This window comes from Arthroderma uncinatum (assembly GCF_011692745.1).
Source record: "Arthroderma uncinatum strain CBS 119779 chromosome Unknown scaffold4, whole genome shotgun sequence".
Lineage (NCBI taxonomy): Eukaryota > Fungi > Ascomycota > Eurotiomycetes > Onygenales > Arthrodermataceae > Arthroderma > Arthroderma uncinatum.
In genome coordinates this window covers 1,093,801-1,107,012 of record NW_022983866.1, presented here as the reverse complement: position 1 = coordinate 1,107,012, position 13,212 = coordinate 1,093,801, and the positions used below count along the sequence as shown (strand labels likewise).

At 47.8% G+C, this 13,212-nt stretch overlaps 4 protein-coding genes across 4 annotated transcripts; 3 read left to right on the top strand and 1 right to left on the bottom strand.

The window, feature by feature from the left end:
- Positions 1 to 602: 602 nt before the first annotated feature.
- GIQ15_05684 (uncharacterized protein) lies at positions 603 to 1,276 on the top strand (the record flags this gene model as incomplete). Its single annotated transcript, XM_033553101.1, has 2 exons — positions 603 to 967; positions 1,033 to 1,276. 2 exons carry the CDS (start codon positions 603 to 605, stop codon positions 1,274 to 1,276), a joined length of 609 nt encoding a protein of 202 aa, XP_033404245.1.
- A 643-nt stretch (positions 1,277 to 1,919) lies between these two features.
- Positions 1,920 to 5,435, top strand: GIQ15_05683 (serologically defined colon cancer antigen 1; the record flags this gene model as incomplete). The annotated part of the gene is made up of 5 exons (XM_033553100.1): positions 1,920 to 1,952; positions 2,009 to 2,077; positions 2,156 to 3,216; positions 3,499 to 3,753; positions 3,806 to 5,435. The coding sequence occupies 5 exons, from the start codon at positions 1,920 to 1,922 to the stop codon at positions 5,433 to 5,435; spliced, it is 3,048 nt and encodes a 1,015-aa protein (XP_033404244.1).
- A 267-nt stretch (positions 5,436 to 5,702) lies between these two features.
- On the bottom strand, positions 5,703 to 7,058 carry GIQ15_05682 (translation initiation protein Sua5; the record flags this gene model as incomplete). Its single annotated transcript, XM_033553099.1, has 1 exon — positions 5,703 to 7,058. One exon carries the CDS (start codon positions 7,056 to 7,058, stop codon positions 5,703 to 5,705), a length of 1,356 nt encoding a protein of 451 aa, XP_033404243.1.
- Positions 7,059 to 8,741: 1,683 nt separating this feature from the next.
- Positions 8,742 to 12,709, top strand: GIQ15_05681 (uncharacterized protein; the record flags this gene model as incomplete). Its single annotated transcript, XM_033553098.1, has 6 exons — positions 8,742 to 8,861; positions 8,924 to 10,048; positions 10,223 to 11,069; positions 11,582 to 11,817; positions 11,927 to 12,217; positions 12,323 to 12,709. The coding sequence occupies 6 exons, from the start codon at positions 8,742 to 8,744 to the stop codon at positions 12,707 to 12,709; spliced, it is 3,006 nt and encodes a 1,001-aa protein (XP_033404242.1).
- Positions 12,710 to 13,212: the final 503 nt, after the last annotated feature.

Here is a 13,212-nt window from a genome sequence, read left to right as displayed (position 1 = left end):
AAGGGCTTAGCCCTTTGTACCTGGCCGACGGGCCAGCTGCAGCACCATCCTTTGCCTGGGGTTCGAACCTCACTGCCGCCCATTTAGCCTTGGGCCATTTGCTCGGCAGTCCAGCTCGACGGCCAAGGGGGACGCTCCTCGCTCGCCAGCTGGACAGAGGGGGCAAGGACGTAGCATGCGGTTCTGCAGGACCGCATGTGAACCTTTTTGCCCCAGCTATTAATTCTTTATATATATATCCAGTTCATCTTTTTGTAATGAGGTGAGAAACATTTCATTGTATCAGAGTATTTTTGACGCGCCAATATTGGCCGGATAGGTATAATTAAGCGTCTCACGCAAGATTTCCTACTTATTAGACATGTAATAGCATATATTATCTTTATCCAGGCCATATATGCTGTTTACTTTGAGTATATAGTGTCCGTTGCTTTCATAGAAGTAGAAAAGGAGGTCCGCTGGCTGAAGTTGATATCACGTGACTATGTCCACGATGAAGCCAGCAAGGATAGTTAAGGAAACTCGAAGCAACGATCTATCAGGACACAATATAGCAATTATACAAGACGATACGCTCGACAAAGGCAACATCAACAGCCACGATGCTCGCTCCTCTCTCCCTGTTCTCCGTCAATGCGGTCCTTATAATGTCGACGGACGACTCGTCCCGGATATTCGCAAAGTACTACTCTGCTCCACACCCTCCAGCTGGCATAGCTGCCGACTCGACAGACTACCCTGGTGCGAACCCTTACCCGACAGTGAAGGACCAAAAGTCGTTTGAGAAGGGGTTGCTGGAGAAGACAAACAAGCAGTCAAGCGACATAATACTCTACGACAATCGCGTGGTGGTTTTCAAGTCCGAAGGCGACGTCATGATCTATGTTGTTGGAGGGGCCGAGGAAAATGAAGTGTTGCTTTATAACGTCGTTGTATCGCTTCGGGATTCATTGAGTATATTGCTAGGGTATGCATTAACATTCTCCTTATTCCCTTTTGCGTATGGGCTTGTGTATACTGATACTTTCTCAGGGGATCTACGGATAAACGCACCATCATCGAGAACTACGACCTTGTCTCCCTTGCAGTTGACGAGGTTATCGACGACGGTATCATCCTGGAGACAGACCCTGTGCTCATTGCCTCCCGCGTTAGCAAGGCACCCGCCCAGGATGCGCCAAATATGAAGAACATAGATCTGTCTGAGCAGGGACTGCTCAATGCATGGGAGTTCGGAAAGCGGAGGCTTGCAGAGCAGCTACGACAGGGTCTATAAAACTGGTTTCTACGGGATGCTGTTTTTTTTTTTTCTTCTTTCTCTTTTTATCTCCATGTTCTACGACTTGAGAGGTTTGGCACAGACCTTTTTACGTTTCTTTTGACGTCCTCACTTTTAGTGAGCATTATGGCGTAACGGCTGACTGAATGAATGTCTTTTCTTCTATTTTACCTATAGGGTACCCCGGATATGAAGGTGTCCATTTATCGGTGGTTATAATTCTAATAACGCCTACGACAGAAGTGTCTCAGACATTTTGACAGACATTTTGAATGTAGCTCCAATTTACCCTCGTGGCACTGCCACTCCAGAAGATTGATGCCCAGCATACATTGCTAGGTCAAGAAGTTATACCAAACAGTACACTTATCATCCTCGATTCATTGTATTTCGGAATGAAGGGTCCCTCGATCTGGTATGATAGACTGAGACCAGTATCATTTTTTGGCTGTTGGTATATTCTAGATAGCAGTATTATACATCATCCAGTAGGATAACATCGCAAGAGAGCTATAGACGTGTTCCTGGCATAAATATTTGTGTCGTGTGGGCTTTGTCAGCCCCGCCTACGTCACTTCCAAGGTTATTTTATTCAAGTTACTCATACCTCTAGCAAAGCAGAGAGACGGGGTTTTCAAAAATGAAGCAGAGATATTCTTCTTTAGACGTAAAGGTACGTGTCGCCGACCGTTGTGAAGCTATTCCATGCCGGTAGCTAATTGTTTTTAGGTCATAAGCCGCGAGCTCTCTGCCAGCATCCTTGGCCTGCGAATAGCCAATATCTACGATCTGTCGCCAGTATGTTCTGCATGGAATTTGCAAACCTATACGTCTTGCTATATATGATTTTATTCTAATGGTCAAGTGGTTATATAGCGCACGTTTCTGTTCAAACTCGCCCTTCCCGATATAAAGAAGCAGCTCATCATCAATGCTGGTTTTCACTGCCACCTCACAGAGTCATCCCGCACAACAGCAGATGCGCCGTCTCATTTTGTCAGTCGGCTCCGAAAGTTCCTGAAAACGAGACGCATCACCGGGGTACGACAGATAGGCACCGACCGAATACTTGAGTTTGAGATCAGTGATGGGCTATTCCGTTTATACCTGGAATTCTTTGCAGCTGGGAATCTCATCTTGACAGATGCCAAATATGAGATTGTTGCACTTTTACGACATGTCGCTCCTGGAAGTGACATCGAGGAGGTTAAAGTCGGCATGTCGTATAGGTTGGAAAGCAAGATGAATTATAATGGCATCCCCCCGCTTACCGTGGACAGGCTTAAGGTCGCGCTGGGGAAGGATAACGGGTCAAAGGTCTTGAAGCGGAGTTTATATTTTGGATTCCCAGAATACCCGCCTACGCTGTTAGATCATGCTTTTCATGTAGTTGGCTTCGACTCGAAACTCCAACCTGCTCAGATCCTGACTGAGACCACCTTGATAAATCGCCTGATGGATGTTCTCCACGAGGCTGATCGGGTGAACAATGCCTTGTCCTCTGACCGCCAGCACCCCGGCTATATCATAGCTAAGAATACCGCGCCCGGCTCTTCAGATGGTGCAAATGGATCAAAGTCAGCCCCTGTGATCGAATTTAGGGAGTTCCACCCTTTTGAGCCTAGTCAATCGAAGGACGTCCCCAATACCACTACGCTACATTTTGAGAACTTTAACAGTGCGGTTGATAAATACTTCTCTTCGATAGAAGCTCGAAAACTAGAGTCGCGTCTGACAGAGCGCGAAGATACGGCGAGGAAGAAACTGGAAGCCACGAAACGAGACCATGAAAAACGAGTCACTGCTCTGCAAGAAAAGCAAGAATTCCATGTTCGGAAGGCCCATGCTATTGAAGCCAATCTTTCACAGGTAGAGGAGGCGATCAATGCCGTCAATGGCCTGGTGGCACAGGGTATGGACTGGGTTGAGATCGCTAGGTTAATTGAGATGGAACAGGGAAAGAATAATCCCGTTGCTCTCTCTATAAAATTACCCCTCAAACTTTATGAGAATACAGTTACACTCCTCCTAAATGAAGATGCGACTGAAGATGACGATGAAGACGAGGAATCCAGTAATTCAGAGGAGGATGACGAAGATGATGAGGAGGATGACGAAGATGATGAGGATGATGGCTACGGTGACGACGAATATGAGCGACCCAGGCACAAGAAAGGAAAGGCAAAATCTCAAAAGGACAAAAAGGACAACCGAATTAGCATTGATATTGACCTCGGAATTTCTCCATGGGCTAATGCTAGACAGTACTACGATGAAAAGAAAATCGCCGCAGTTAAAGAGGAGAAAACTCTGCAGGCTTCTACAAAGGCTATCAAGAGCACCGAGAAAAAGGTGAATGCCAATCTCAAACATGCATTGAAGCAGGAGAAACCAGTTCTTCGCCGAACAAGAACTCCAGCATGGTTCGAAAAGTTCTTCTTTTTCATTTCCTCAGATGGTTATCTTGTTATAGGGTAAGTGAGTCCCGTTCGTTCGATATTCAATCAGTACTGATATGTAAAATAGCGGGAGAGATCCACAGCAAGGTGAGATACTATTTCAGCGCTATCTAAGGAAAGGAGACATATACGTCCATACGGATCTAGAGGGTGGGGTTCCTTTGATTGTAAAGAATAAGCCTGAGACCCCAGATGATCCTATTCCTCCAAATACGATCTCACAAGCGAGCACATACTCTGTTGCCTCATCGAAAGCTTGGGACACAAAAGCGGCAATGGGTGGATGGTGGGTTCATGCAGCTCAGGTGTCAAAGATGACTTCTACGGGGGACATTCTTAAAGCTGGCCATTTTATGATAAAGGGTGAGAAAAATCATCTACCCCCTGGCCAGACTGTGCTAGGGTTTGCGGTACTGTTCGAAATTTCTACTCGAAGTGTTCAGAACCATACAAAGTTCCAGCTGGCTACGTCGGAGGGGTTGGAGACAAATGATCAATCTACTTCCAACACTTCCGGCGTACCCCAGGTAGATCCTGACCAGTCGGATCACCAGGATGATGTTACTCAAGAACGTGCAGATACGTTGGCATCTAATCTATCTGAGGGGGAAGAGGAAGAGAATGGGATGGAAGATATATCTGTGGAAGAGAGTACAAGGGCTGTGCAACTTGGCGAAAAGTACGATGCCAACGTGAGGCAGGAGGAGTCACAAGAAGGCGGGGAACAAGCCGCCCCGCAGGTCGAGAAACAGGCTGCCTCAAAAATCACTTTGAACGAAGACGAAGTGGAAGATCCTTCTGACCAGTCTGAGGATGAAACCCAGCCATCAACGCCCTCGCCGGCCCAAGATTCACCGTTATCGACACCATCCCTAATTAGCTCAGCAGGGACTCAGAAATCTAAGCCTCCCATTCGCGGCAAACGAGGGAAGGCAAAAAAACTAGCCACTAAATATAAAGATCAGGACGAGGAAGATCGCAAGCTTGCTCTTCGTTTATTGGGTTCCGCCCCCGAGACTTCCACAGCCAACAAAACGAAAACGAAAGCCGATATTGAAGCCGAGCGCGAGGCGCAAAAGGAAAGGCGTAGAGCACAGCATGAGCGTGCATTGCAGGCTGTCAAACGACAACAAGAGGCCTTTGCACGGCATCCTACAGAGGATGGCTCTGGGGAAGACCATAAAATTGACTTGTCATTACTGCCTACTCTTGTGGGAACACCCGTGGAAGGCGATGATATCGAAGCTGCGATCCCTGTATGTGCTCCATGGTCAGCACTTGGACAGTATAAGTACCGAGCCAAGCTACAACCCGGAAAGATAAAAAAGGGAAAAGCAGTCAAGGATATACTGGGCAAGTGGATTCACGATGCCACCGTGTTACAGACTCGCTCTACCGGAAAGAAACCTGCGCCTACGGATAATTCCGAATCAGTAGAGGATGCAACTGAGGAGGCTGCGGAAAATACTGAGGATGCAAACCATATACTTTCTATGGAGCTAGATTGCATCAAAGCATGGAGAGAGGTTGAAGTTATGAATACGTTACCTGTTGGTGGATTCACCATCGTTTCTGTAGCTGGTGCTGGAGGGTCAAGTTCGGGGGGCGTTGGGCCCAAAGGCGCGGACAGCAAGGGAAAAGGCAAAGGTAAGAAATCTGGAGGCGGTAAGGGTGGTAAAGGAGGGAAAAAGAAATAAATGTGTCTTGTGTCCGGTGAGACAACGGCTTCTTGCATGTACATAGTTCCACAGGAACGAAACGAGCTTGATGCCATTCGTAAAATCTTTGTTTCTCATCCGATGATCCGTACTTATCACCGTCTCTTAAGTCTATATCCCCAGATGCTAACCTGCCAGACCAAATGCTAATTTAAAAGTATGCTTTTTTCCCTCGTAAATCTTTCGTCATTCCTTCGCGACCATGATTTTCTTATTGTTGTAGTTATAATCCTTCTATTGATGAGCTCATTGAGTAACCTTGACTTCTTCCTCCGCTGCCTTTCGCAATCGGTTCATCACGGCGGCCGCCAGGTCGCCTTCGGTGTCCGATATTCCCTCAACGTAGATAATAGAAACATCCTCCTCGTCAAGGCTGCGTAGAGCGGAGAATAAACCACGTGCAATTGACGATGTATCATCTCCCAAGGATATGTCAAGCATGTTGATAGCGGGTGCGGATGAAGTAATTTGTTGAGATTCTATTTGAATATTGGTGGGACAGTTTATGGATGAAGTTGTGGTCTCTCCATTTGTAGCATCGTCTAGTGGTAGGTGAGGAATGCCCAGCATCCCAAGCCCCTTTTTCCAAGCCTTGGTTCGAACAACCCCTATGGACAGGGGCAGATTTCGGTCCTTTTCAGACTCGGGCCTTTTATTAATGTCAGAGATTACGCGATTCACAACAGAAGCGTTATCCTGCCCAGCTTCAAAAAGGACAACCTTTGCCTTTGGCGAATAATGTTTATATTTCATCCCTGGCGCTCGGGGAGTGGCTTTGCCTTGCAAGGCGCCATCCTTGTAGCCAATTTGTACATTTTCCCAGCCAGGACATGTTCGCAGTTCGTCAATCCCGACTCCTCCAGGCCGGAGGATTGCAGGGGGGGAACTTAATCCATCGACAACCGTACTTTCGACACCGACTCCGCACGGCCCGCCGTCTAGAATAATATCTATTCGTCCTTGAAGATCCGTATGCACGTGTTGTGCTGTCGTCGGCGAGGGTTTAGTTGAAGCATTAGCTGACGGTGCAGCTACTGGTCGGTCGGCTAATGCGATGAGAAGCCGAGCCAGGGGGGATGAGGGCATTCTCACGGCAAACGTTGAGAGATTAGCAGTAACCTCTGGCGCCAACGGTAAATGAGAGGGATTTGGCAGGATAATGCTTAGAGGTCCGGGCCAAAATCTTTCCATTAATGGTTCATATATTTTTGGAATAAGCGGTGTATTGTGGTCCTTGACAGCTCCGTTTGATGTTTTGGGGGCCTGAAGAAGACGTTCGAGCTGTTCTCTCGAGCTTATATGAACTATAAGCGGGTTGTCCGATGGCCGTTGTTTCGCCTTATATATCCCTTGGACAGCCCCGCTGCGCGTTGCATCAGCACCTAATCCATAAACAGTTTCTGTTGGAAAGGCCACCGGGATATCACTGGTGCGGATTGCCTCTGCAGCCTCCAGAAGAGCTGTGACATCAGGGCCTCCCTGTTCAAGTTCTGCTGTCCATTTCTTGAAAATATCCTGGTCTGGTGGGCAGTCACTGAATCTGTGAACAGGTAATATTCTAGTAGCCCGTCCAATGCCCGCTTGATCTATCTTTTCAGGCATTTTGCTTGGAGAATCATTTCCGGGAAAGGGGAGAGTGACGGCACTGAACACTCTTGTTGCGAAATCCCTATAACGCCCAAGATAAGAGCAAAGGGTACGAGAAGTGCTGGTGGTAGCCGTGGCTGAAATCAAATTGTCCGCCAGAAATACGGATGTGGCTAGCAAATAAGCTATCCTTTTAACCGCTGAGATCCAGAACAATGCGGGTGAAGGGTATGTTGATGGTATCCCGACTGAGTCACACTTATCTCATTTAGCGATATTCAAGGTATGTTTTCAAGATGTCTACCTCGGGACATAAAACAGCCTTATTGACAGGTATATTCAAGATTAAGATATAACTATTCTAGTTCAAAAAAAGGAGGATGGGAATATCAGATGCAACACAATATGTTTTTATAAAAATTATTTCTGATAAGCCTGCACCATTTTGATACCCCAAGGCACGTGATTCCGTCTTACTAATCACACGTCATCAGGAGTTTGCAGAGCGACTTCGCTGGAGATATCAAGCTCCGACTTGGTTCAGTAAGTTGTAGAATTATTTACGATGCATGCTTATTTCAAAGTAGTATTATGGTTAGTGGATAGCGCGGATAGGTTGCGAGCTGTCCTTTATTTAAAGATAGCTATGAAGTTAGGCCAGACTCCAAATCATGATACCAAGAGCTGACCTCCATGATACCTAGGCAACAGGCATCTTCGCTGAGCGTCCAGTGCCCAAACCACTGGCTGATAATGCTGCGCTTAAAGAGAACTGGTAAGTATAACGAGCTTCCATGTGGGAATGCAGATGCTAGCGTGTCCTCGGAGCTTATGCTACAGCCATACATGACGTGTAGCCATCTATATAGAATATAGTCCCTAAGTCTCAGGGATCTCGTTCTATGGAAGCCCTGAACTCGGTGGAGACGGATTTTGTGTCACCCAAGCGACTATCTTGTTGTCTCGACAAGGAATAGAATGATGGGATATGTTATTTGGAGTAGCTCTCTTCGTTCGGTCAGTCAAGCCTCAGCCTCGCTCTTGTGAGTCTCTAGATTGCATGTTAAGACGCATAATAAAACACCCCGGAGCCAGTTCACAGGTTCATTGGTCGACAGCCCTGGCCATGGTCAAGCGAGAAGTACAACTACACGGCATCTTAAGCGAAGAGTCTGAGGTTTGTTTCTCCTTTGGCCCATCTAGCTACCACGTGACCAGAATATTATACCATGTTATCTTGCTTATCTAATCTTTGGTGATACTTCTTCTTTTTCTCTCCTCTTTGACAACAAGGAATATGCAAGCAAGTTCACTGCTGTCCATGATATAGATGTAGTGAAACGGTACACAGGAAGTTACCTCGGTTGTACCGCTGCAAGAGGCTAAGAATGCTGATATCCCGTCGATGGGCGGAGCGAGCGTTGGCGGTGGCTTCATACTCCACACTCTAGGCAACAATGTGTTGAGCCTCAAGGGGGCTGAAGCCAGCGCCGGCTATAAAAGGATGCTTGCTCCCACTTCGTCAACCATCAGGCCAGCAGTTCAGCTCTTCGGTCCTACCATTGTCCAGCTAGCTATCAGCAGTCTTACCCTTAAGAATACCTTTTGTCACATTAAGCTACGTGTTTATTCAATCATTCGAGGCCATAGAAAGCTGTATCCTCATACTAGATCGTATTGAAACTAGAAAGGGACAATATGACGTCTGACGAGGTGTATACGGCTGAGCTCTCGTTGACGGGGACGCCTACAAAGACGGTTACACTGGCACCTGAGAGAGCGACCGTCGTTCGTGAAATTGCAGACGTGTCGATCAAGGTATGTATACATTCCTCGTATCCAGTGTATACTTAGTTTGTATTATGCTAATGAAATCATAGGCCGGCCCTAACAAGATCACCATCGTGGGATTTGATGCCAATATCGACTTTGACTCACTTCGTGTCACCGGCCACGGTCCCGCGACCATCACTGATATCCAGACCGTAGTGGCCTACCGTGATGAACTATTCGAGGACGTTTATCCGTCCGATGGAGACGAGAGTGATGACGAGGCCATCGAATCTGAAGACCCAGACGATGATTTCGGTGTCGATAGATCAGAGTTGGATGGAGTTATTGCTGAGATCAAGGAATTGAATAACAAGATTGCCTTCCTTGAAAATGAAAAAGTCACATCTACCCAGTCCCTGGCATTCCTCGACACCTACGGCCAGAGCATGGCAGCCAAGGATGTTGATGTGAACGAGGTGGCAGAATACATTCACATGTATCAGAAGGAACGCACAGGGCTTCGGGATACCTTTGAGAAGGCCCAGACAGAGATAACTAGCTTGACGAAGGAACGAGAAAAGCTAGAGCGAAAGGAACAGCGTCTCACGGACAAGTTTGACGAGGCCAGATACCGGGCTGCAAAGCCAGCGCGCAAGGAAAGGGAGGCAAAGCGGAAGGCCAGGCAGCTTAAACAAAAAAAGAAAGAAGAGCCACGCGCTGAACTCCGGAAGTTTTGGTCCCCCCTGGTTGGCCGTGTCATCCTTCACCTCGACGGACTTGGTGATGAAAGCACAAATGCAAGCCGCCGAGACTCGGTCATGTCAGCTAAGAAGCCAGCGCTAGATGAGACCATTACCCTATCGCTAACATACGTCACTGCGGGTGCCCGTTGGACGCCACGCTACGATCTGATGCTTCATACCCCCACGTCCTCTGGGAAGTTGATTTACCGAGCCGAATACTATAACAGGAGCTTTGAGACCTGGAAAGATACAGCCGTTATCCTCTCGACATCCCAAACGAGCTTCTCTGGTGTTGACGAGAACATCCCTTCCCTTTTGCCATGGAACATTAAGCTTCGTAAACATGAAGCGCAGGCGGAGGTCGCAATGGATAAGCTGGCATCATTGAAAATGAGCCACTGGAACGGTGCATACAAGGCCAGTGCAGAAGCTACTCCGGAATGGAAGGTTAGACAGCAGAACAGGCAAAGAATAGCCCATCCGGAGATGGTAAGTTCCTCCTCCGCTCCTCCACAGCCTCCTCAACCCGCATGGCCTCCAGGCGGACTATTTAGCTCTCCGCCGCCTCCTCCTCCCCTCCCTTCTTCTTCCCTGTTTCTAAGTAGACAACAGAATACAATGGCCGCGCAACAAAATTTCCATCAAAGGGCTAAGTGTACCCAGTTAAGCCAAGGGGGGCTATTCGGAGCATCCGTAGGAACAGGGGGCGGAAATACACAACAATCAGCGATAAACGTTCAAGCGCACGATTCTATGCCGCAAGGGCTAGGGTTTGGCTCGGTGCAGCAAGAATATACGACACCGCTGCCTCCCCCTCCTCCCCCCGGTGCATATGAAGGCGAAGGTTCCGGGTCCGATGAGGACGACGATGGTTTGGAAGATGACGCATCGACTATCTATGGCTCACCAAATGTACTTGCGTTCAAGCAATCATCTCGGCATGACTATGGGCTTACCACAACCTACAACGTCCCCGGATCGCGTACGCTGCAGCCCTCCTCGCACGTCAGGCGCCATATCATCGCGGAGATAGAACTCTCCTCCATTACCTTCTCACACGTCATCATTCCGAAATTGAAGCAGGCAGCGTTCCTTAGAGGAAGGGTCGTGAACACGTCCAACACCCCTCTCCTTCGAGGCAAGGCTGGTCTAACGATCGATGATGCATTCCTTGGAAAGGCGACTATCCCGAACTGCAACCCAGGGGTTCCCTTCAACCTTAATCTAGGAGTCGACCCAGCAATACAGGTGACATACTCGAAACCGAAAATCAGGCGAGCAACGACAGGCTACTTCAACAAAGAAGACTGCGCAATCTTTACCCGTGTATGCCGGATTAACAACACAAAGTCCTCACCGGTATCGCTAGTGGTCTTCGACCAGGTACCGGTGAGCGAAGATGAAAGGGTGCGCATCCGCCTGATCGAGCCAAAGGGACTTGATAAGGAGGGAGATTCTGCTAGGGTAGGAGCGGATATTTGCATTGATCCCAAGAAATCCAAGGACTGGGGTAAGGGTGCCGTGTATATGAACAGAGATGGGGAAATCAAATGGGTGATTTCCCTGGCGAGGGCGGTTGATATCAGGCTGGTACTGCAATATGAAGCAAAAATTCCCAGCGGCCAGGAAGTCGTCGGGTTTTGAATGATAAATGCTACGACTGTTAAAGGGGATGTTATGATAAGGATTTAACGAAAGGGGGATTCGGGAAACACTGCTTTTGTTCTTTATTTTCACGAATTTCAAGATAGGATGATCAAGTGTTAGTGCAGGCATCGAACCCTTATAGTAGTGCACCAAATTATAATTATTTGTCTTCGATGAATCAATCGCCGATATCGTAGATATGTTGGCAGGGACTACATGCCGTAGAATAACAATCTAGACATTAGTGAGAAAAGAATGAAAGAATATAAAAATGAAGAATGAATATAGAGAATGCGTCTGTGGTGGATTGTAATTCTACGCACGCTGATTGGCTGCTTTGGGCCGCAACATCAGCGTTTCTTCAACTTCGTCCAGCATCAACATATCAACTCCGCCATCCACGACGAGCCCAGCACCAGCGACGAGCCATTGCACTGCGCCTCTACTCCCCAGCAGCTCTCGAGTGTCCCTTTGCATCTGCTGGGATGGCTTCAAAACTCCTTCCCTTCAGCCTCCGGCAGGCCGGCCGACAGTGCCTCCCACAGTTCTCGTCCCGGCAATGTCGAACATTCACAACCGCATCACCTCTCATGAGCGATGTCCTCCACGTTGTAAGTACTCGTCTGGCGTCACAGATGGCCTCAATACCTTTATGCAAATGGTAGGAGGCTTTGACAGAGCTCAATGGAAGCTGATACTGGATATTCGTAAACCATCTAGCACCGAAACACTCCCGCCAACAACCCTACCATCCCCTTCAAATTCTCCCAGGAAAACCTCACCGTTATCGATGAGATCCTTAAACGCTATCCCCCCCAATATAAGAAGGCTGCGGTTATGCCGCTACTGGATCTTGGGCAGCGCCAGCATGGATACACCAGCATCAGCGTGATGAACGAGGTTGCGCGCATGCTGGAGATGCCACCCATGCGAGTATACGAGGTGGCCACCTTTTATACCATGTACAATCGCGAACCAGTCGGGAAATACTTTGTTCAAATATGTACCACCGTATGTCCCCAGTTTCGTTGTTTGCGTTGGCCTTCCGGAATTATGCCGAGTGCCTGGCTTGCTACGAACGTTTCATTTTTCTAACCTTCATCTTTTCCTGATTAGACACCCTGCCAACTCGGTGGCTGCGGAAGTGATAAGATTGTCAAGGCCATAACGGAACATCTCGGCGTATCATCCCACGGCGCAACTACCCCAGACAAGATCTTCACCGTCCTCGAAGTCGAATGCCTCGGCGCCTGCGTGAACGCGCCAATGGTCCAAATCAATGACGATTACTACGAAGATCTCACTCCCGAATCAACAGTGCAGCTACTCGATGCCCTCAAGGCCAGTGCCTTGGCTGCGGAGAAAGGCACACAATCCACGGTCAAGGTCCCACCACCAGGTCCGTTAAGCGGCAGAGATACTTGTGAGAACAGCGCCGGTTTGACAAATTTGACTGAGCCTCTATGGGGAAATGAAACGTTAAGGAAAGATGGAGAATTGTAAATTGGAACGTGGTCATCGTGGAACGGAGGTTCGTCGAAATGAGCATGATACGGAAAAGAATCTTCCCTAGAACCGGAAGTGAAGGTGATTCTTATCTTGCTACTTTTACTATATTCTTGTGTTTTTTTTTTTGTACAGTAACTTGTACCGGGCAGTTATGCGGTCATCCACCTTGTTCCTTTCTTTCAGTTCGAGCCTCGAAAATAGGCGTGAGACTTAATTGACAAGATCTGCCAAAGCCACCACATGTTCTATCAAGCAATTTAATCTGCTGGCTATACAGCGCATTCTCCCTTTATTTGGGTTGTATTTGTACTTTTATAAGGCCAGTAACCACGGCAGTGAAAAGTAACTTACGATGGATCGAGTAAAACAGAAACTAAATTCAATTACATGACCCAATAGTATAGACTCATGACAAGGGCTATCAAATATTACATGGGCTCAGGAAACTCTCGTGATAATCAAACAGCACCTATTTCTCATCCTCAAAATCGTCCTCA